We start from the raw sequence: 23983 nt of genomic DNA on the forward strand, positions 1-23983 counted from the left end.
AGTTAGCCAAGCCCCTGGGAATAATACTACTGGAAAAAGTATGTTTCAGTTTTCAGACAAATACAGGAAAATATCAAAGATTCATTATTTATGGTCAGCAAAATGCTCAACAACCTCTAGGAGAGTCATAATTTGAAGCTTTGTATGCTCCAGCTTGAGTCCCTCTTAGGTATCAGGCCTTATATTCTCCCAATAAATTCAACCTGATGGCCTGTTTCTCACTTCTTGGGATGTCCTGTTAAACCTGTTAAACCTTCTTGCTATATTTGATACTATGTCCTCTTGCATTCCAATGACAGAAACTGAGAAATCATTTCATTCAAAGAAAGTTCCCAAAGTTGTAAGCAGTAGCCAATAAGTCAAAATAACCCAAATTTCCAACTGGTGAATATATAAAATGTGATATGTCAATACAGTGCAATGCTGGTCAGCATTAAAGATGAAGCTCTATAGCATCATCGAACACAGATATCTCCTTATAATATGTTACGTGAAAGACCATCACAAAAGAGCACAGATTACACAACTTCATTCATATGAAGGCTAAGGAATATACGACTCCATGGAAATCAGACAATAAATAGGGTCTGTTGCTGGGGATTGGTCACAGAACAAAGTAGAACTGAGAAAATATGTACTGGGTCTCTTTCTTCGATCATGAAAATCTTCTAAAATTGAAGGTGTGATGACAACTGCACAACTCTTGAGATTATTCTAGCAACCAATGAATTATACAAATTAGGAGGGTGGATTATATGAAATGTCAAGTATATATCAAGAAACTTTCATAAAAATGAAGTTCTGGATTTCAAATCTTATCTTTCAGAACACTGAAGATAAATTCACAGTGAAAACAGTCATCTTTCATTTTTCCTAATGTAGAGGACTCAACATGTAACCTATGGTGTACACATGCCTGTAGAATTACTTGTACAGATATTCAAAAATTTCTCATGATATTTATGCTTTCTAAAAAGGCCCCAAATAATCCTAAAAATGCTCAAGTCTAGGTTATCCTAACTAAACTGACTTGTTTTCATTCTAATGGGAATACAACCTAAAGAGACATATTAAAGAAATTAGGAAGAATAATAGAAATGAGGAAAACCAATGAAGACAGTTTGTTTCTGTCACAGCTCAAATCACAAAAAGTGGTTTCCCTCCACTCATTTACATAACACATGTATGTACCTAGAACTCAGGAGAGAGAGACATGTGAAACACTATCCTGTATCTTTGAAGCCCTCATACTTGAGTGTGTGGGGGTATTGTCTATTTCCGACACAGTAACAAATGGTGATTGCAAAATGACTGGGAATCATGCTCACTGTTAAAGCTAAAACCACACAGGTTACTCACTTTTAAAATTATTACCCTGATTTACTAGAACATTATAGGAAAAGGAACAGCCATGAAATTTTTGCTTACCACCTACAATTGCAGCAGACAGAGTGGTGCTTTATGGCACCTGAGTGTTTGCAGACACAGAAGGTTACCTTTCCATTATTAAGACAAAACTACAAAATGGATGAAATTAGCTGTTTCCAGGATCCCCTCAGCTGTATAAGAGACACAAACCAGGAAGCCACTTGGAGTACACCAGCAGGTCCAAGGTATTCTTTCTATACACACTCTCACTCTCTTTTCTCTTCCCAGGAAGAGTCCTTTCTCCATAGGTTTCTATGTCCCCTTAGATTGTGACCTTCCCCTACAACTTCATGCCCCTCAATCAAGACTTGTCTTTAACTCCAGAACTTTTTTTTTCAACATTCTCCCTGATGACTCTCCATTAGGCACTGGAAAAAGCTCATCACCATGTCACACATCATGGATATACTGAACATTCATCTTTAAAATTTCAGTGTCAGGAAAAGTGTAGCGCTTGAAGTAGCATCACACAGGACTATAGAATAGCTATACACCCTTAAATTCATATTTACATGTTATTTTAAAGTTACATTTGCATTTCTGTTAAAGGGACCAAAATATCTATCACTGAGTTGACTACACAGATTAAAATCAGGACCTAGTAGATAGGTGAAGTCAAAAAAGGCCATTGTATGTATGTAAACATTTAAAATATTTTTCCCACTATTCTGGTGACAGAAACAAAAGTTGCCTTCCTATGCAAACACTTCAAAAGTTAACCAGTGAACAAGTATGAACTTCATAATAGTTAAGTTCATTGTATCTAAGTATTGGTGGAATCTTTTGTTTGTGGTTTAACTGAAAACCCAGATTATTACACGCAGCAGTCCACAAAAACAGATGCAAAGAATTTTCTATATCTACTGGTGATAATTTCACACGCTTTGCATTTTAAGAACTCATCATTCAGGACTCAGGGTTTATATATCAGTTGGTTCAGTACTAGCACATCTCCAGGCTTTATGTGTAGGCCCCTGTGGTAACTATTTCCCCCCATCTCCCCAGGAAAGACAAAGGCCAAACTTCCAAAACTTAGAGTAGAAAGTTAACTATCCCTCTCTTTGGTTGGTTTACTACACATTTGAATGTCTTTATCAAAGTGTGTTCCACATAGCTTTACACTTGAGTTTGAGGTCAAGTAAGCAAGGGCAGTATTGGGTTAAACATAATCAGATGCCCTCCTTTCTATCCTCAATGCAAACATTAACGTAACAATGATTCCCTTATACAAAAGCTAATCTGTCCTTGGAATTCTTTTCCTTAAAGTCTTTCAAGGACGTTCTCTAGAATACATTTTTGGCTATAGTAAGTTATATTCCTGGAAAACTGTCAACTCTGTCTTTTCTTTAAAGGTAGTTTTCCACAGTTATCAAAAGCCACATAGGTTTCCCTTGATCATTTATATGATATGCTGTTGAGTACACTAGCCCAAAATTACGTCTAGTATAACACTGGTTCATAGTTCAGAACCATCAGATTATTTATCCATGTGCTAGCTGTATGCAGTGTCTAAATACCAAATCTTTTGGATATAGGGTGTAACAATCGAATAAAATAGTACATGAACTCAGAAAAAGTCCTGTTGACAGCAAGCATTCAAAGGACAGATGTTCATTTTTGTTATCAAAATTCAGGAAAGTTACAATGTTTCCTTAGCATGTCTCACATTTCCTTCATTTAATATCAAGACTTTGAAAAAATGTTTCTTCTTACCTCCCTGAATACGGGAAGATCCAAGAGAATCTGTGAAGCTCAGTCAAGGTCATTCCCAGTATGCTTATTATTACCACAAGAATCTGATTGCTATGACTTTTCAAAATATGCCCTTTTGGAAAATGAGCACATTTATATAAATGTCCTTGAATAACAAGAATTTAGCAGACCAGATACACTATGTCTTTTTTTTCCTATGTGCACTGTTATTTCCTGTTAACACATCCATTTCTCTAATTAAAAAACTCTTTATCCTCAGTTCTTCCTTTCACCTTCTTCCCTGGCTTTATTTGTTAGGTGGTCTTCCAACTTTGCTGTCCCTTCTTCACATCCCTCATACAGAGCCAGGCCATCTTTCTGCACACTGCTCCACTATAGTCCTGTCAGTCTCTGTGGCTGTAGCTCTCAATTTGCAGCTATGTTGCTTTCCATATTCCTTTCCTCAAAAGCAAAAACAAACAAACAAAACCATGCCTTTGCTGCCAAACTCCTTAATATGACTTATAAAGGCCTTTATAAAGTAGACTGCATCTCCTATTTTACTAAGCTTATTCTCATTCTATGCTATGCCTGACTCATAGTTCTGTCAGGAACATCCATGTTTTCCCTGTTGTAGCCTAGGAATCTGCTGTGATTAACCTTATACTCTCTTTGCAGAGATCTCTCCAGTCTCTCAGACAGAATTTGTCATTGACCTTGTTGCTCATCCAGAACAGTTACTATGCTAGATTTTAATTGTTCATACTTCAGTATTATTTTATTATGTGTTGAGCTCCACAGGGTAAGAAACAGACCTTATTCATCTTTGAAGTTTCACATTAAGTATTCAGGTAGTAACTTTGGAATTTAATGAAATTATATGCTTGGGCCTATAAAGTAACTAAAGAAAGTCAAGGTCATATTCTCTAGTCACAGGATGATCTAGTAATGAAGTCCACAAGGAGAATGGGTGGGTAGGGGTCTTCATGGAAACATCTAACAAAGGAAATAAGATTGTATGAATGTGAGCATTTATCTAGTCTATTGTAGAGAGATGGCAGCTGTATCTGTAAACTGTGGATATTCCAATCACCAGAAGGTTACTTCAGTTTTTCTGTAGAATAAAACAGTGTCAGTGATTTTCCAATCTCCTATGCCAAGATTCCAAGTGCATCAGAAAACCATTTGACTGTTCTTCTGATTTCAATGATGTCAGAATCTTAGACTGAGGATCATGGAATGTAGGGACAATTCTAGTCTTAAGGAACATGCAGTTCCTATTTTCATAGGCGTAGTATTTGCATGTAAATGCCACATCTAAAGCTACTTGAATAAATTTACTACAGCAAGGCAATTAAAAAGAGATAATTAGGGGAAAGAAAACAGGTAAAGAGTAATTCTTGGTTATTCATTCACTCTTACGAAATAGATGCCCCAGTCCAGTCCCCTCTGATTTGGATTAGCTTGGAATAAACTGAAGAATATTAGTTATGGTAGTGTGAGTTAGAACTGAGCCTCTGATTCTTGGGGACTCTACCTCTGATTCATGGACATCTCCTCTCTGCCTAAATAAAGCTGTGATAGTTGACCCAATTCTAACACAGCTTTTGAGATACAGAGTTTGCCCTTCAGCTCTTCGTCATCCTTGCCATAAAAGGCATGGCTGTTTGATTTATGGTGTTTAACTAGCTCTCTTTATCCAAAAAAGGTCCTGTAGCCCTCTGTTTTGTAGCCTATGTTGCCATGCAACATAAATGCCTAGTTTCATTAACCTTCTCATATACAATGCTAACTTGAACAAATGTGAGAATCAGTCTCTAGCTTCCAGTGGTGTCAACTGGACATGTCAAGATTTTCTCTGTGATATACCCCTCATCTTCTTTCTTTATGCTAAATTCCTCACCTACCGCATTTAAGAAAGATCACAAAGTTGGGCTTTCTCCCATTCAAGGCCAGGCCTTCTCTTGCACCCTGATGCCCTTTAACCTCTCTTTCTCTCTATTGCCTCTTCTGAGAAAATGCTCTCATTTCCAAGCCCACCTCTCATCTTCTGGCACATTTCCCCCAGCATATAAAAAGTAATTAGAGATTTTTAAGTAAAAAGAACAGAATCAGCACTATATAACAATATGTAAAATAATTCCAGAAAAATATATTTGTAAATATTTGCATATGTAAAACCTGTCTTTAATATTATGAATTATTATTATTATTATTATTATTATTATTATTATTGTTTTGTTCTTTTTAACCTTATACACTTCTTGTGTGCCCTCTAAAAATGAATTTTAAATATGTGAATATTTACAAATACATTTGTGGTTAGAATTAATTTGCATATTTTGACAGAATGCTATATACAAAAAATAGGAGAAAAGGAACTCTAATAGCAGTTTTCTTTCTTATAGACTGCTGGCATTTACACAAACAGATGACACCAGGACCATAACTTAATTTCTGCCATGCTCCATTAACTATCTTCTAACTCCCTGGCCCCTGAGGAAGGACTTCCACAAATTCAGCTGAGAATTCAAGTATGAAATATCCTTGAACAGTCAACCCCAGATGCAAAAATTCTATCTTTTGGCTATGTACCTGTCAGACTTTGGAATCATTCCTGTATTCCTCCAGAGCTATTGAACCACCAAGCTAATGAGGTCTCTCAGTTCATCCGAGATATCATCTTTACCTGTTCCTTGAAATATCACTGAAACTGGGCCTGTCTCCCTATTTGTACTACCTACTTAAGTCCTTAATCACCTCTAGCATGAGTTCCTAGGAAATGTGCTTTCCTAGTTCTTTATGGTTCTTTTGAAATTCACCCACCACAAAGCTATATGAATCTCCATGCATACACATAAACTTCATGTACACACAAAACATGGACCTAAGTGTAAATCTAAGGACCTGAATTGTAGCTGACAGCCTGGGATGGCTCCCTATTTGTCTTAGGGTGCTACTGTTGTGATAAAACTCTGTGACAAAAAGTAACGTGAGGAAGAAAGGGTTTATTTTGCTTATACTTTCACATTACAGTCCATCATATAAGGAAGTCAACAGGAACTCAAACACGGAAGGAGCCTGAAGTCAGGAACTAAAGCAGAGTCCATGGAAGAACATTACTTACTGGCTTGTTTTACATGGCTTGCTCATTCTGCTTTCTTATAGTATCCAGGACCACAAAAACTAGAGTGTACTAGAGTGTAGCACCACCCACAGTGAGCTGGACTTGCCCAAATCGATTATTAATCAAGATAGCATGTCACAGTCTTACTTACAAGCCAATCCTATGGGGTCTTTATCTTAATGAAGATTCCCTCTTTCCAGATACGTTTAGGTTTGTGTCAAGTTTACAGACATCAACCAGCACACTATTCTAGATAGGGCCTAAATGCTTCAGCATGACACCATGCTCTTTCTCCCTTGTCCACCAGACAGCCTCATTGCCTCCCTTTCTTTGTTTTGTTTTGAGATTGGGTTTCACTGTGTAGGCCTGACTGGTCTAGAACTTACATATAGACCAGGCTGGCTTCAAACTCACAGACATCTACATGCCTCTGCCTCCTAAGTATTGAGATTAAAGGTGTATGCCACCACACCTGGCTACAATGTAGATTTTGCAAGCACATTCTGTTATTCTTTCTAGTATTTTGGCTTAGTCATCTCTGGCTGCCTGCCCCCAGCTCTTGACCCCCACTTTCACCCCTTTAGTTTGGCCACATTATTATCACTTTGGATCCTCATATAGACCAAAGTAAAGAAGATGGACTAAAGATGCCCAAGCCTATGAAGATTTATAGCAATGAAAACAGGATCTAAAGACATTAATTAGGTCATTTACAAGGTACATGAACAGGTCAATGATTTCCAGCTAGTTCAAAGCAGTGATATAAGGAACAAATCTAAAATTTCTTGGAATATTATTTAATCTTGTGTGAACATTGGAAGAATGAAACAAAGCAAGATAAAACCACTCAATGCTATAAAGGCATGGTTACCCAAGAATCAAGGCATATGGAAAGTACTGGGTAGGTACTACAAATCTACTGAATCTCATGTTGTCACAGCATATGAAATAATTTCAGTTGTCTAATCAGATTTGCCTGCATTTTAGGTTTAGGAACAACCTAACAAATTCACTATTCAAACAGTAATTTGGCAAGTGTAGATTTAAGTCAGGAAACTACAGGTTTTAATGTAAACAGGAGAAAGGTAAACCTTGAGTTCACAGTGCTAAGGACATAGGATGGAACAAATTCCCAATATTCAGTTGCCTTCTGCCAAATAAAGAAAAACCCCAATTGTCTGTGGTAACAAGTGATAGACATGATGCAGAAATGAAACATGAATGATAGGGTAAGCTAACTAATGCTACCAATGGCCCAAACTTTTGAGAGACACTATCAAAAAATCCAGAAACATATTTACTTTTATTCTTATCTTTATGGAAAACAAAAATAAAAATCAGAGGATGCCAATGAGAGAGACACCCAGAGTCTAGGATTTAGAAAAGTAGATTTTTAAAATTCTAAGTTTATGACAAAGCCATGCTTGCTACTAATCAAGCCAGAGGGAAGTATGTTTGAAAAGTTAACAGAAATAAAAAAAACAATAAAATCTCAATTAAATATTTTCCTCTATGAAATTAGGCTTATAAAATATGTTTTTTATTTAAATTAGAAACAAGCTTGCTTTACATGTCAATCCCATTTCCCTCTCCCTCCCCTCATCCCCTGACCCCCACTAATTCCATCCCCTTTCTGTTCCCCAGGGAGGGTGAGGCCTTACATGAGGGATCTTCAAAGTCTGTCACATCATTTGGAGCAGGGCCTAGGCCCTCCCCCATGTGTCTAGGCTGAGAGAGTATCCCTCTATGTGGATTGGGCTCCCAAAGTCCACTCTTTTGCTAGGGATAAATACTGATCTCTACATGCATGTGTTAAAACCAAAATAGATTCAGCTCTAGTTCAATTAATTTACTCATTAATTTATTCAACAAATATTTATTGAATGCTATGTATAAGGAATGGGAGAAAAGGCACTCTAATAGCACACATAAGATATTACCAAGACATATCTAAAATGGCTGCATTGTGTTTTCCCAGGGCATTGGACCAGGAAAGATATGAATAAGAATAACTAATAGAATTATTAATATATATATATATATATATATATATATATATATATATATATATATATAGTCAGGAATTAAGAGTATCCAAAAAACTTTCTTTTGCTAACTGCAATTTGAACATAATTCACATTTGTAGAATAAGGACACCAAATATCCACAGATATTTGATATTTAGGTATACTAAATAAACACTAAATTTACATGGATATTTACCTATACTAAAAGTCTACATGCAAAGCATTGAGTACAATCCTAATTTGAAATCTCCTTCCATATTTTCTCTACAAGTAGGCTTTTATTTGTCATTTTTGCAGCCTACTTCTGATTTGGGAACTATCCAGGCACACACAGAGAAAGAGCATCTAGTGATTTCCCAGGCTTTTTCAGGGAGGGAAATGACAAATTAAAGGCTTTTAAAGAAACACCCAATTCAAAGGTCATAGAAGCAAAATGGTCCTGAATCTCTTCCATAAAAACTCCAAGAAGACAGCAGAGGATAGGACAGAGAAAATGAGGCAGGCTGTTCCCAAGAGGGAACTCTGGATAGGCAATTCTTTGGGATTTCAGTGGGAGGTGAAAATAGAACTAAGTAGAAGAAGAAAAGAAAAGGCTGATTCTGACCTTTTCAAGATAACCTCCAGAAAGACTCACATAATGGCAAAGGCCTCATTTTGGAGCACTAAGTAGCCCTGCTATATAATCTTTCTTTCAGAGAATGAACCATCCCATTTTCAGTGACAATCGTGGATATATTTCAGGTTAAAGTAGTTGAACTAGTTTATTCAAGGACATTTGTTCTTTGCAAACTCTCTCAAGGTAAGGCATATTCTGGGGAATAAACCCTATTTCTATGTAGATGACATTTACATAGAATGACTCTTTATTCTCTGAACCAAGGTAGAGTTGGCTATTTTGAGTGTGAAAAAATAAACCTGGTATGAATTTACATCTACCACTGGCTGGCTGGGAAATCTGGGGCAAGCTACTTGAACCTCTCTCAGCCTGTGTTTTCTCATCTAAAGAAAGCAGATGTGTATGTCTTTGAACAGCTTTTAGAAAGATGAAATGATCTAAAATACATTAAAGTGCTTTCAAAATGAGGAGCTGGTAGTGTTTCTCAGTGGTAGAGTTGGTTCTTAGCATGTGTAAGGTCATGGGTTCAGTTCCCAGTACCAGAAGCAGTGCTCTGAAAATGATAAAATGATACATAAATGAGTGTAATCACTATTCTTTCCCCACTCATTGACCTAGTTACCATGGCATAGAGGGAGCATGTGGAACCCACCAGCAAGACACGGATCTTGATAAATGAGCTAAAAGATGTTTTGTTGAACAATGGTAATAATAATATACTAGAAAATGCACTTACTCTTCAGCAACATCAAATTGTATTTATATGGAAACATCAATCTTTTCTTCCCTTTTGACTTTGATACAATTTAATATGAATGACTACTAGTCATTATTACTAATTATTATTAATGTCTGTTACCAATAAAATAGAAGAAGAGGTACCTTGTTTTGTAATCCTACTTTTACAATGACTACTAGTCATTATTACTAATTATTATTAATGTCTGTTACCAATAAAATAGAAGAAGAGGTACCTTGTTTTGTAATCCTACTTTTACACATACGGCTAACAAAATGAAATTACCATTAATCTTCTCTCCACAAATTTACATCTTTACAGGTGATTTTGTGATCTCCTTACTATATTCTTATGTTTATATTCTATAAGCATAAAGCATATATATATATATATATATATATATATATTATATATATATCACTTTGAGAAAAGTGAAATATTATCACTGTGGTAGGTACTACTACAGGAACAAGACGTTGATCATGGAATGGCCAGGACTCATTTGAAGGGCGTATAGACAGTAATGGATAAAAGTGCAAACTGTCAAGGAGTTCTCTGGGCAAAATTAAAGTGATATAGGCTGAGAGCAAGCTTGAACATGATCCATAAAGTAGATGAAAACAAATTAAAATACTGGCTACAACAGCCTGGTCAGTACAGAAGAAGGTGAAGTTGACAAAAACAAGTTAAGAGAAAACAGTGGAAGGCTTGAATGCCCTACTGAGAAACATTCTTTCAAGATACAGAAATCCAGTTATGTCAGAATGCCATGATAGGTCTTGGTTCTGGAAAGATACAAAACTCGTCAGCATAGAGGATTTATTGGAAAAACAGGCAAGGAACTCAAGGGAAGCCAACTTGATAAAGAGCTATGACCAGAGGTCAGGGGTATTAAGAGCTGAAAGGCTAGTAGTAGCAGCAGAATGGAGGAGATGAATGGCACTCTGCTTTTTCATGCTGAGGTGACATTCTCCCTCAGGGCACTGGTTCTCAAACACCATATGTTGTCAAGATTAAGAGGTCTTGCTGCCTTGGGCTAACGAAAAGAGATGAAGGTCCTTAAGTGCTTCAAATTTGAGCAGTCTGGCCTCTATAGACTTGCCTGCTGCCACTGTCTGTAGAAGGCCACACTGTGATACAGGGGATTATGTGAAAAGGTTCCCTTAACCAAAGTACCTGTGACATCGTAAATGTAAAACAAAAGAAAGAGACCAGTGACTTGTATTATCCTGACACCACACAATACTGCAGATTCTTGCAGTTTAACTGCTCTGGTCTTCATACATTTTCTTTTGACTTTTCCTTTTTCAACAATTTCTCTTTCGACAATTGCAATTTTTTAAAAAGGTAATGGCTAACATGGAATTGTTTAACTAATCTGCTATAAAGATGAACAAAAGCAGTAACTTCTGTACTTGATGATGAAAAATAAGGGGAAATACTGTTCCTAAATATGACAAAGCCAATGAATCTACTTCCTTAGATGTTTATGGTAATATGGCTAAACATATGTAAAATTTATATCACCATGAATTAAATTGCTTGCTTTTTTCTCTTAAATTCTATTCTCAAATACAAATACAGCAAAACCTAAGGAGCACATGCAACAAACCCAATTCTCCCATTAGCATTAACCCCCTCACACCTAAATTAGGAGTTATTAATCATGCTATATGGCACTCATTTTCTTCTTTCAGACAAAAAGAAGTGAATCTGCAAAAGGAGCTAAACAGATTATTTTAGCAAACAGTTAGACATCGAATGACTGAGTGAAGATCCCTGGCACTTTTCCCTGGGTGCAAGTGTATGCGCTCTGCTTACCAATGACAAAGCTACAAAGAAAACTCACCTGTTTTCTTCCTCAAGATCTGCTAGGATTCTCTCTAGCTCCCCTCTTTCCTCACTCTCTAAGGAAATCAAGATCTGGGCAGGACTACGAGGCTGGCTCAGGGGGGAGTCCTGGTTCAAACTTTGGCAGTAATGCTGGATTAACAAATGTTCATCATCTCTGGAAAATAAAATCAAAGGTTTTGGTTTTTCCACCCCCCTTATTTTGTTTTGGGGTCAGGGACTCAGGTGTGTATTTGAAAATAGAAACATTTCTTTGCTCTCAACAATTAGACACTTCGTTCCCTATTCTAAAGATATTTAGGTACTATAGAGGGTGTGCTTGCTCTACCACTCTATTGATGGACAGTTTAAAGTGTTTATTTTTAAAAAATCCACGTGAAACTTACTGGCCTATTTACACAGCTAAATGAAAGAAATACTGGGAGTCTATATTAAGTTTAGCCTTTTATTAGCTAATAATTATTTTTAAAAAGCAATGGCTGCTGGGCGTTGGTGGTGCACGCCTTTAATCTCAGCACTCGGGAGGCAGAGGCAGGTGGATCTCTGTGAGTTCGAGGCCAGCCTGGTCTCCAGAGCAAGTGCCTGGATAGGCTCCAAAGCTACACAGAGAAACCCTGTCTCGAAAAACAAAAACAAAAAATAAAAAAGCAATGGCCATTTAATGCTTTTGCTACTAAACCTATCAAGATAATCTGTCCATTAGCCATGCTAATGACACTGACTGGGTTGGGGAGGAGGGAAACACAATTCTTATAATAGTAAATAACATCTTCAGAGGAAGGTAAAAACTGGAAAGTGCTGCTTCAGCCAGCTAATTTTAACGTATAGGTCTCAGAGGTGGGATGATAACAATAATTAACCTGTGGATAAGTGGTTGTTTTAATTACTGTTTAGATATAAACACAAAAATTGCGGGGGGTGGAGACATTAAGGTGACTGATTAAAAGATAAGAACAACTCATTCCTCAGACTGAATCTTAAGCATTTTTTTATTGGGGGGTAGGGGGGAATAGCATATTCTGAGAGGCAGCTGCAGTCTCCTGGAAAGAAGGAACTTTCTAGTAACACTCAGGAGATATTACCTTAAGAACGAAGTGCTCTAAGTTTTTGAAACCTCCATTTTACCTCCAAGATCTAGGAACTACATTTTCTTCTTAATGAGACACTAAAGCTCTTTGCTTCTGGTTACATATCATTAAGATGATGTGTGTATACTACCTTTTGCATACCCACTTAATTTTGTTTTTCAAGAGGGAATTTCTGTATAGCCCAGGCCTTAAAATTGCAACCCTTTGGTCTCAGCCTCCTGATTGCTAGTATTGCAGGCATGTGTCTTCATGCCCAGCATGCCATATCTACCTAGTTTTCAGTTTTAAAATATCAGGTCTTTAGGAAAATGTTCTCATGGATTCCAGTTTTGGTCCATGAAATCAGATAAGTGGTGGAGATGTTTTGATTAATTATTGGAGGGTTGGGATACATGGCAGAGACTTGCCTAGCATGCATAAAGTCCTGAGATATATCCTTATCATCACAAAAGTAATGATAATGAATATTATGGCTATTATTGACACTAAAAAGAAACATTTAAATGAAATCAGCTGATTCATCAAAACTTCCTAAATAACATGAGATTTTGCTAAACAACAGAGTGAAAATGGATTGCGTGTCCTCAGAATGAGCTAAAGCTGAATTTTGTTGTAAAATAAAACAATCATGGCTTTATTAAATAGCTAATTTATTACTACCCTCCTCAAATTCTGAAATTTTATTGCTAGAACTTCCCACATTTAAGTGTAACCTATAATTGTAGTTTAGTTTTCTTCCTTTTGTCTTTGGCAGTTCTATGACTGCTAGAGGCTGTCATATGGATACAATCTAAATCAATGTGAAAGGAGTAGAACATCTTTAATATAAAATGAGGAAGCCAAATAAGCAAATCATTTAAACGTTTATATTAAGATGGTTCTTTAGCTATTCATTTTCCTGTTGGAAGACCACATAATGGCATCACAATTTTAATTGGGAAAGGGGTATTGGTTTGAAGTAAATGACTGGGTGTTGACTTCTATCTTACTACAAATTCAATAATTATATAGAAATCCCACTTTCATACAATTTCCTTTGGTTTAATCGTTAGGAATGTCCCTTTCTCATCTGATCAAGACATTGGGTTCCCAAACTACATAGGATAACTTTATCATGCTTCCATTTGCCTATTTTCCAAGAGAAGATGTTAAACCACTATCTTATCAAACTAAAAGCATCACTGCACTTTGACTATATTTCTTCTCTCCATGTTATTTATTCAGTTTGTGGGTCTTCTATTTCCACAATACCCTCACTTCTCTTCCCCCCTAATCAATATCTACTTGGATCATGGTAATATTTCTTTACTGTGAACACTGCCCTACCCTGTTGATGATGCTCTGTTTTGGAGCCAAGTGTGTTGTTGGCCATTTGTAACAGATATACATCTCCTTCTTAAAGTTTGACCAAGCTGGCTCATCATCTCACTGAAAAAATGAGACCTGCATTTGTATTTTCTCATCTGGGAACACTTCACAAGGCTGCCTTACCAAATGATGAAACCACAACAACCCAAATGAAGAAAATGCCAACCTAACTTAGTATATGGGAATAGCAATATCAAGATCACATTTCTGCTTCCTGTGAGTGGAGGAAATCCTACTTAGTTATTACTTTCAAATGCCATTTTATTCCTTATTCCAGTGTAGTCAAAGATTAGTCTTTGATATAAGTGTTTGGAATCAGCAATTTTTGATCATATGACATTAAATAAATGTATGTAAAGCAATTTTTGCTATTCTGAATTAATGCGTGTATTTGTATGAGCTCATTCTGTGCCAGGTTTTAAGAACTGAAGAAAAAAAGTCAATGAATGGCTCTTTGAAAGATCAAATGAATATGATGCTAATTCCTATATCCTATACTATCCTACCTCTGAATCCCTCCAAGCATTTAATCGTCAGGAACATTTTGTAAAAAGAGATGGGATACTTACATGCTCTCATTAGGAGAGATGCTATCATTTAGATAAGATCCATTGCTGTTTTCCATTTCTGCTAGCCTGATAAAAAACGTAAAAGCTCATTAAAACTTATGTGACTTCTTAGAATCTATTCAAGACCTAGAGAACATTCCTGAATACTAAAGAAAAAGGAATCCTTCAAGTTAAAGGATGTGTGTGTGTTTAACCAGTTGAAGCAGCTAGTTAGTAGCTTTGCCCTTTTAATGTAAAAACTATGGGAAGCTGTATTTTCTTTTGCTGTTTTGTTTGGGATTTTTGCCCCAGATCAATCTTCCTTTCACTGAGAACCAGTCTTTCTTTTCTGAAGAAAATCTTCCCTAAGAGAAAATGCACACCTTACACTACCCCTCGTCTTTTAAGACAATTAATGCCTTTCACTGATGATAGATGTATATAGCTAGTTAATGCTTGCCACAACAGATGAGCATGTCCAGTAGTCGGGATGCTGATAAAGGATGGATTCACCGTAAGTGTTCTCTGTGTTCTGTCACCAATTTAATAATAAGTCTTTTGAAAATCAGGAAAAGTTGAATAGACTTATTTAACAAGCACAAGATATAATAGTTCAGTGTTTAGGAATAAAAGTTATCTCAAATACAAAGAAAGTGGTACAGAAAGGTCCAAGAGTTAAGAAAGTTGTTATTTTCTTAAAGTACATCAAGTAAATGAAACACAAATAAAAGGCCAGTGCTTTCACCTTGTTTAGGTAACACAGTATCATTTCTCCACAGATTAATATCTAATCTAGTAGTATTCTTTAGGAGGTTAGAGGACTTACAAGCCAATTTAGCAAATGTGTACAGAATTTAAACCCAACAAAGCTACCAGAAATGTTGAAAGGCCAGGGTTAAATAAGACTGTTCTGGACCCATGCTATTGTTGGTATCCAAAACCTACATGCAGTAGAATGGCATGCACGTTAGAGGGCAAGTTGATTAGTAGAAATCAGAAATGATTGAGGAAAAAAGAAAATATTTGTTTAAAATTATTATAGGTTAGCTTTCCTTGGTTAGTTATTTCAGTCAATATTTGCCTGGCATTCAACTAGTCTCATACCTGCTAGCATAATGTTCAATGCGTGAATGAGTATCATCGTGTGAAAGCTGGGGGGACGAGGCAGGCCTATAAGGCAGAAAATGTGATTAGTCATCGATACCATCCATTAATGGAGAAAAGACCCCACCACACACTCATGTTATATATATGGCTTAGAATGACTTTTGTCCAAGCCTGTGAATAATGCACATGTAGGTGCTCCTGTATATAAGACAGCATCAAGTATTTTAAGTTGAGATTTAAGAGATATTTCTGCTTTTCCTTACAAGCCACAAGGATGAATGAAAAAAATCTCTGGAATATTTCAGTTACACAAAAGGTATGGGGGAATCTACATAGTGTTACACCCTCTTAACTTATAAATTTTCATATATTAGAATTCTGAGGCTGTCTTAGTATTATGAGGTTTAAAACTGGAAACAGCTTACACACATCTATGACATTGATTAACATTTTTGGGTTGAATGGAAACTATGTTTCCTTAGTATAATTACTGTCAATGATTTTAGTTCCAATGAAGCTACTCTATTCTAGTACTTCTTAAAATTTTTTGTATCTAAACGTCTACAGAAGGAATCTATCTACCAGTTTAACAGTGTTATGCTAGTATGTTATAGAAAAAATTGAATGGCTCAAGCTCATATAAACGTCATTTTGTAAAGAATAAATAAATTCAGTGGGATCTATAATAATTCTTACTGAGGCTATAGTGCACTCACAAATCTGGATGGGAAAAACAAGAGGAAAGAGTGAGCACAAGGCAAAATCAAAACACACCTTTCTTCAGTAGACAAGCTAGGATTTTGGTGAGGTTAACTTCACATTCATATATGATCTATTCATTATTTTGGATATTTTTATATCTTTTGGAGTAACCTCACCAAAAAAAAATCTTCCAAAAAACAGTTTGGACTTGTGAGTTTTGTCTTTATTAGAAGAGGGTAAAAGGTTTCTTCCTCTTCCCTCCTGACCCAGAAAGGACTTAGGTAAAGAGAGGCATGAACTCAAAATCCAGCAGTGTTTGATTTTTTTCTTGTATTTCTGTATGTGTATCCATATATATATATATATATATATATATATATATATATATATATGAATACCTACTACTAGGTTTGGATAGAAAATGTGCTACAAGTTTCTATTTTTCAAAAAGAAATGTTGTGGTAAGATAATTACAACACACTTAAAACAAGCAATGAGGGCACTGGAAGCCTTCCTTGAGAGATAGAGTTATTATATTGTGGAGGTCAAGTGTAAAATATGAGACCAATATTGTTTAGGTCAAGTTTAAAATATGTTTATATTTTCATGTGAAAACAAAAGAGACAATTATTCAACTTAATAGTCAGATTCAAAATTTCCTATGTGAATCTTCACTATATTTTTGGAGAGTTAATCTGTTATTTTTCTAGAACTGTGGAATAGTTTATTACTTATAAACTGCAAAGTCTTGTTTTGAAATCTTCACTGCAAATAAAGACAATTTTATTCTTGGATTGTTTGGCTTGCAAGTATCATCTTCTGAAATAGTGCAGTCCTTCAATTATATAAATATATATTATAAGCTAAAGCCTATCATCTAGGAAATATATTAGTAGTATTTTCCATTATAATAGTTGTTTCAGTGGTAGTGTATAGTAAAAAGAAAGCAAACACAAGATCTTGAAGTAAAACTACATCAGGAGAAGTGGGCATGTAAATCCAAAGCATATTAATGCAATCTTACACAAAAGTCTTACACGGAGCTTTAATTTTTACCCTCAAGGATAATGTCACATTATTTTTTTTCTATTAATGTACATAGCACCTAGTGAAGCATGCATAAGTACACGAACTTGTAATAGTTAGTAATCTGAAAAAGTACAAGAGGCATTTGCTAAACCAGAAAACAAGCCAAAAGAACGTGCTGGTCAGAGTAATTTCGAAACCAAGAATTAGTAAAACTCACTCTAAAAATAGGACCTAAGTATAAAGCCTCCTAAAACACACTCAGAGGACGTTAATAATATGACTCCTGCTTCCTGTTTTGAAAATAGAGAGCAATATACCATCTAGGATAATTTCTGATTAGCCCTAAGAATCCATTTGGTCAATGCCATCATATGCATGCATGTAAAAATTCCATGAGTAAGTTCTCATTGACATAGATTTCAAAGTAGAAGAGCTCCAAGAACATTGCTAGCCCGACTCGCATGTGGATAAACAAAATGAAAGGCCTATGCTGGATTCAGTTTAAGATACTATGACAGACACAAGAAAAAAAAAAAAACAAAAGCTCTGTATCCCTGGAAGCTTTCCAAGTTTGTGCTCCACATTAAATAGATGAAATACCACTATTATCATAAGATGTTACTATCAAATCAATGTTTACAAAAGAAAACATGTTAGTACGTAATTCTTCTGCTTGAATAGGACGGCTTTACAATAGTTTTTTTCTATCATATTAGAAAAGTATGAATAAAAACTAATGAAATTACAGTATTCAAGAAAACACAGACTAGCCTGCTGGGTTTGTTTGCTTCCTCCAAATCAGAACTTCCCACTCTTTCTTAATAATCCAGCCAACTTTTCATAAAAAGGCAACCAATGAGTATGTTTTAGTTGTTACAAAAGGTATTTTAATATTTAATGCCATTGAATTTGAAACTATTCAAGGCTTAAGAAAGACAAATACCCTCTATTTGAAGGAAGTTATTTTAACCTGACTGGCATAATTTCTCATTAACTTATATTGTATCTTCTCCATTCTGTTCAAGGAACTGTTTCCTGTTACTTTTAGCTAAGCATTAAAAAATTTCTTCTGTGTAAATCAATCTTGTTTCTAATTCAAATAAAAATGATTTAAAAAAGAAAGAAAACAATTTCTTCTGAATCCTAACTTTTCAGACTTCTTGCCTGGTCAAGCTTCTGCAAATAGAGTCAATCTATCTACTTGGCCATCTCAGGACGTCAGTAGATCAAGTTTCACAATTTCTTAGTTAAAAAGGCCTCTAACATCTACAAACAGAATACCCAGGTTGGGGAAAATAATGACCACCACACAAAAACCATAACTGAATCTAGTAACCTCTTACATTGTTTAAGCATTAGGAAAAAAGGAAAAGGACAATGAACTATTTGTAAGTATGATATCTCAAAATTAAATGCCACAATAATGTGGGATTAAAAAGAAAAAGAAGTCGTCTACTTCATTTGGCTAATAAAAACCTAAAATATATCTCAATTGATAGCTTATATTTGTCTCTATATCTTTAAAAAGATACATTATTTAGATTCAATTAGATTATACAATGAGATACCATAAAATCAAATAAATTAAATTCTTACATAAGCCACTATTTGTTATAGGATAGAGCTACCAAAGTTAAATTTGATAAAGCATATTGTAAAACACGAAAACTATATGAAAACACTACATAGCTTTTATGTAGGCATCCTTTTTGCTAATGTATATATCAAAGTTCTCTAAAACATTTCACAGGTAATATTATTATAAGAGGTCTTATTGTGGTGATCAAGCTGGTCTCAAACTCCTGGGCTCACTCAAACAGTTCTCCTGCCCCAGCCTTTAAATAGTCAGGACTAGTTGGGCCTACTACAATACCTAGTTCCAAAATAGTTATCTAACAATATAAACTAAAATAAATCATTTGTGTATTATTATCTAATATTAGTGGCATTAATAAACACCGGTAATAGTAACAGAATATAGTATACTCCCTCCTTGTTTAAAGGCATAACTGTTTATGATCTGAGTATTTTAGAGAGGAGATAAAAATGCATTTAGTGCAGAAGTCTGAATCCTACATTTAGGAAAATTTGTCAAACAGCATGGCATAACTTAATTTTTGAAAACATCCACACACTTTGCTGAAATTAATCAACCAAACTCAGTGTCACCCTCTAAAATCGCCCCTGCTGATTTTTACTAGTCCAGTGAGAACTGCTTCTAAGGAACAAACCAACACCCTTCCAGAAACATGACTTCCAAATGCTATTATCCAAACAGGAGGCTCATTCTTGCCTATATTTGAAGGAATGTCTGAAATATAAACATGTCTTCCAGGAAGGCAGCTAAAACATGCAGAGTTTTTTTTTTTTTTTTCATTTTTATTAGCACTCAGGCCAGGATTTCTGCTGGCCGCAACTTCAGCAGAGAGCCCTGTAGCCCTACCCAGAGTCTTAGTAACCTGTGACAGGTGGCACTCTCAAAGCTTTGGTGAGAAAAAATAGGAAATTAAAATGTATTTAAACAAAACAGAGAAAAATAAATATACAGAGAAATCAAGCAAGTGAATGTCGGTGTTAGCAGCACCCTTAGCAAAAGTACTCACACAGAATCTACTGGCCAGAAGTTGATCAGAGTAACGGGACTGCAAAACAAAAAAATGAGGTGGTGAAAAGAGACACGAGCAAACTCAGCCGCAACAGAAATTATTGAAAGGTCAAAAGAAACAAATAAAATCTAACCAAATTATGTATGAATCATGGAAAGCAACAGCCAAATAAAATTGAATAAAAGTGAATGAAAAGCAAAACAAGTAGCTGTGTGATTGCCATCAAAGTACAGGGAAATATAGGAGTAAGTTTACAGGAGGCAAAGACATCATCCAATCGACCAGTAGACTCATTTCTACTTACTGTGAAAGCAATTCCTGTGACTGGATGTTTCTCTCAAGTGGAAAAGAGTGACTAGATATGACCACACAATTAGATACAAAAAGACACATGTCCACTGATTTGTGAAGGAAGAAACTCAAAATGAAATATTGTCATCACTCTTCTGAAAACAGTCCCATATCTTTTAAAAATCATATAATGCAATTTGGACTACAGTATTTTTTTCTTCCTGTAAGATCAAGTTTGATTTTTGGAAAAGATAACTATCAAGGAAAAATGTAATTGAACATCAGCTTGTTTGTATTTTTTCCAGCTGAAGTAAATTGAAAGAGAGAGAAATTTTAAGAGACTGTTTGCATTTGGGAGTGAAGGAGGGTATTTGGCTGGGAGGAGTTCAAATATGTATCAATGAGTCTGCTTTGCTTCCACCACTACTCACGTTTCCATGTTGTCCCCCTCTAACACAGTCTGCACTGGCAGGTAGCCCATTCGGGGATGCTTCGCAAAATACCTTTTGGTTCGAAATTTGTTTTTTAGTACCTTGGCGAAGTCACGGACATCTTCTCCAGATGTAGTCTGAAAGGGAAATCATGATGAGAGCAACTTTAGGAGAGTGTCATTTAAGAACAAACGGCCACCTGATCTTCATCTTCATGGCACTTGCTTCAGAACCAGGGCAAATATAGCAAGTATGAGCCAAGACCATAGAATCAAACTTTACTAACTTGGGTGAGATACTTAAGTCTGTAAAACACGTATCAGTGTTAAAAGGGGGGCATTAAATGTTGAGGAGCTAGTGCAGTTGGCAAAGGGCTTGCCACATAAGCATGAGTTTGGATTCCCAGCAGCCACCTAAAAGCCAGGCATTGTGGTACCCATCTGTAACCCTAGCACTGCAGAAGGCAGAGATCTCTAGAGCTCATGTACCAGCCAATGCCATCAATTTGTGACTTCTGTGTTCTGTTGTTGTTAGAGACTGTGTCTCATAAAATAGGGTAGAGAAAGACAACAATCTTTAACCTCTGGCCTACACACACACACACACACACACACACACACACACACACACACACAACAAACACATATAAACACACAAAAATAAGTAAATATTAAGGACAATAACATATTCAGGCTACCTAGCTATTTGATGAATGATAGTTTATAGAAGACTTAAGGATAACTTCTAGTTTTCCTATACTTTTTAAACTACTTGACATTAATATCAGAGTTCACAATTGAAATCAGACAATTCATAGCATGGTGCACTCTCCAACACTGATTGCCTTTGTAAGAGGAATAATAATGAGGAAAACAGGTAAAGATTGGAATGATTACCCTATAGGAGAGCAGAGCCCATGTAAATCTTGCTAAAATACAGATTTTGATTTATAAAACTCAGGCTGGGGCCTGAGAAGAACATCCCTGATAAGCTCCCAGGGGCAATCATGTATACTTTCTGTGCCTCAGTATGAGCATTCAGCCTCTGGCCTTGCCATCTCACTAGGGTTTTTCTCAAATCCTAATAGCTATTGAATGTTTTCCTCAGACATGTTTGAAGTTTCTCCACTTCTTACTTATAGAACCTTGGGAAGTCATTTTAACCTCAAGATGACAGAGTTCTCATCAGTCAAAGGGAGATATGAGTAACAATACCTACTGGACAGTGGTGGCACACATCTTTAATCCCAGCACTTGGAGGCAGAGGCAGAAGGATCTCTCAGTTTGAGGTCAGCCTTGTCTAAGAGTGAATTCCAGGACAGTCAGGGCTACACAAAGAAACCATGACTTGAAAACACACACACAAAAAAACAAAAAACAAAAAAAACCTCACAACTACAAAAAAACCTTAATAAAGCCCAACACCTCAAAATAATAATAAAATAAAAATAAAAATACCTATTGCACATAAAGCCATTTAAGAGGTGTTTACTTACCATATAAATGAGTTATTAAATATTATCATACATATAAAACACATTTTTCAAATGTCAGTTGTTTATGTCACAAAACTAAAGGTAAGCAACAATGATAGAATGTGGTATGGTATTCATTTTGAGGAATACATACACTTCTCTTCTCCATATTCAACATGTCCCATGGCCTTCAGTCTTCCTATGTAATTGCTAAGACTGTACCAAAGAAATGTGACATGTCCTCCCTACAACCATGCTAGAAAGAGAAAAACTTATTTATTGAGTACCAATTATCTTTGATGTGTATTAGGACCTGCCTGGTACACACATAGGGTGGTAGAACTTAAAAATAAAACAAAAAAAAAGCAAAATCCCAAATGAATCATGACTTGCAAATCTAGAATTCCTCTCAGGTGAATGAACTCATGCCAAGAGGTCATTAACTTACCGGAGTACAATATTCTACCATGGGGTAGTGCATTTTATGGCCCTTTGCAACTCGACCAGAAAAAAAGCAGCTTTGGCAGATGTCATAATTAAAGTGCTTTAGACTTCTGTACCTAATAAAGAACAGAAACAAACACTAATGTACTTCTTCAGATCATATTCCCAAAGAACACTCTAGGAAAGCCTCTACCACATTGTCAGTTGTAAAAACAGAAAAATAGCGTTCATTAGTCCTGCATAGTAAAGCAATTAACTTCTACTGTCAATGCCTTTCCTACAATATCAAAACATTTTGGCAGAAAGATTATCCCATAAACATATGGAAGAAAGAATGAAAAACTCAACTCTTATTTAAACTACATTGGAACTCTTTCGGGTTAAGTAGAAAAGTATGGGCAAACTCCCAGTCTTTTAAAGACCAAATACTCAACTTTGAAAGAACTTCAAAGTGAAAGATTGACATATTATTGATGCTACCTATTTATCACAAGCGACAAGACTTTTCTAAAATAATTATAATCACAAAATGACAAAAATAAAGTTACTCATAAGAAATCTAAATAGGAGCTCCAGTTAAAATAGCCCATCCTTGAGTTATATACTGTGTAACTGGCTGGCATGATTCATCTTCATGTCAATTAGACAGTTTCTTCTTCCCAGAAATTCTTCACCATATTACCCAAAAATGACACCAAAAAAGCCAATGATAGCATTGGATTAAATGAAAGGTTTTCTAATTTCCAAATACTGGTTGGTACATTTTCCTTCAGCCTCGGAATACTATATACGTGTTTCAGTCTTGATTTTTGCCTTCTCAGATAAGAGCCTCAGCCAATTCAGATAAACATATTCTTGATGTCACATATGGGAAAGTGGGAAGAAAAGCTAGCATTTTTTTTAGATCTCAACCATCATTTCAGAGGGGATAAGGAAAAAAAAGAGAAGTGCTGATTCTTAAAATAATTTAATTTGATAAGGGCAAAAGAATTGAAGGATTTTTTTTTAAAGCCCTCTCTTAGGTCCTCCAAAGCATGGTACTTTTTATTTTATAGAATTTTCCACAGTTGTATACAAATCCCACTGGCTCAGGAAGCTGGCTCAGGAAGATAAGGAATGGAATGCAGTCACCTGCAGCTCCCCTCCCAGCCTCTCGGCCCCTATAGTATCATTCTAATCTGCCCAAAACCAGTAAGGAAAAAATGGTGTATTTTGTAAGAACCTGTCTTACTAGGCTTTAGAAAATTCTAAAGCTGTTTTTAAAAGCTGCATGAAGTACACAAGGAAAAACATCAATGGTAAAAGAACACTAAAATTTAAAAAATAGGAAATAAAGTCATAAAACACATTTAAGCACAACTAGAAATGAGTATTTACTTTGGCTGCTAGATTCATTCTGAAGGAGCATAAGCTCC

General features: G+C 35.7%; 1 protein-coding gene across 7 annotated transcripts in view; it reads right to left on the reverse strand.

Annotated features, from left to right (window-relative positions):
* The window catches only part of Dmd (dystrophin), a 1637847-nt gene that overhangs the window by 41674 nt on the left and 1572190 nt on the right, over positions 1-23983 (reverse strand). For 4 of the 7 annotated variants that reach the window (XM_035449892.1, XM_035449893.1, XM_035449895.1 and 1 more), the window contains 6 exons: positions 22573-22684; positions 20651-20787; positions 19926-19964; positions 15589-15654; positions 14506-14571; positions 11479-11637 (listed from right to left, as the gene is read on the reverse strand). In XM_035449892.1, the coding sequence (XP_035305783.1) occupies positions 11479-11637; positions 14506-14571; positions 15589-15654; positions 19926-19964; positions 20651-20787; positions 22573-22684 (579 nt within the window). The remainder of the gene's footprint in view (positions 1-11478; positions 11638-14505; positions 14572-15588; positions 15655-19925; positions 19965-20650; positions 20788-22572; positions 22685-23983) is intronic. The other 3 variants (XM_035449894.1, XM_035449896.1, XM_035449898.1) reach the window with 1 other exon arrangement.

Source organism: Cricetulus griseus, chromosome X, assembly GCF_003668045.3.
Source record: "Cricetulus griseus strain 17A/GY chromosome X, alternate assembly CriGri-PICRH-1.0, whole genome shotgun sequence".
NCBI classification, from domain to species: Eukaryota; Metazoa; Chordata; class Mammalia; order Rodentia; family Cricetidae; genus Cricetulus; species Cricetulus griseus.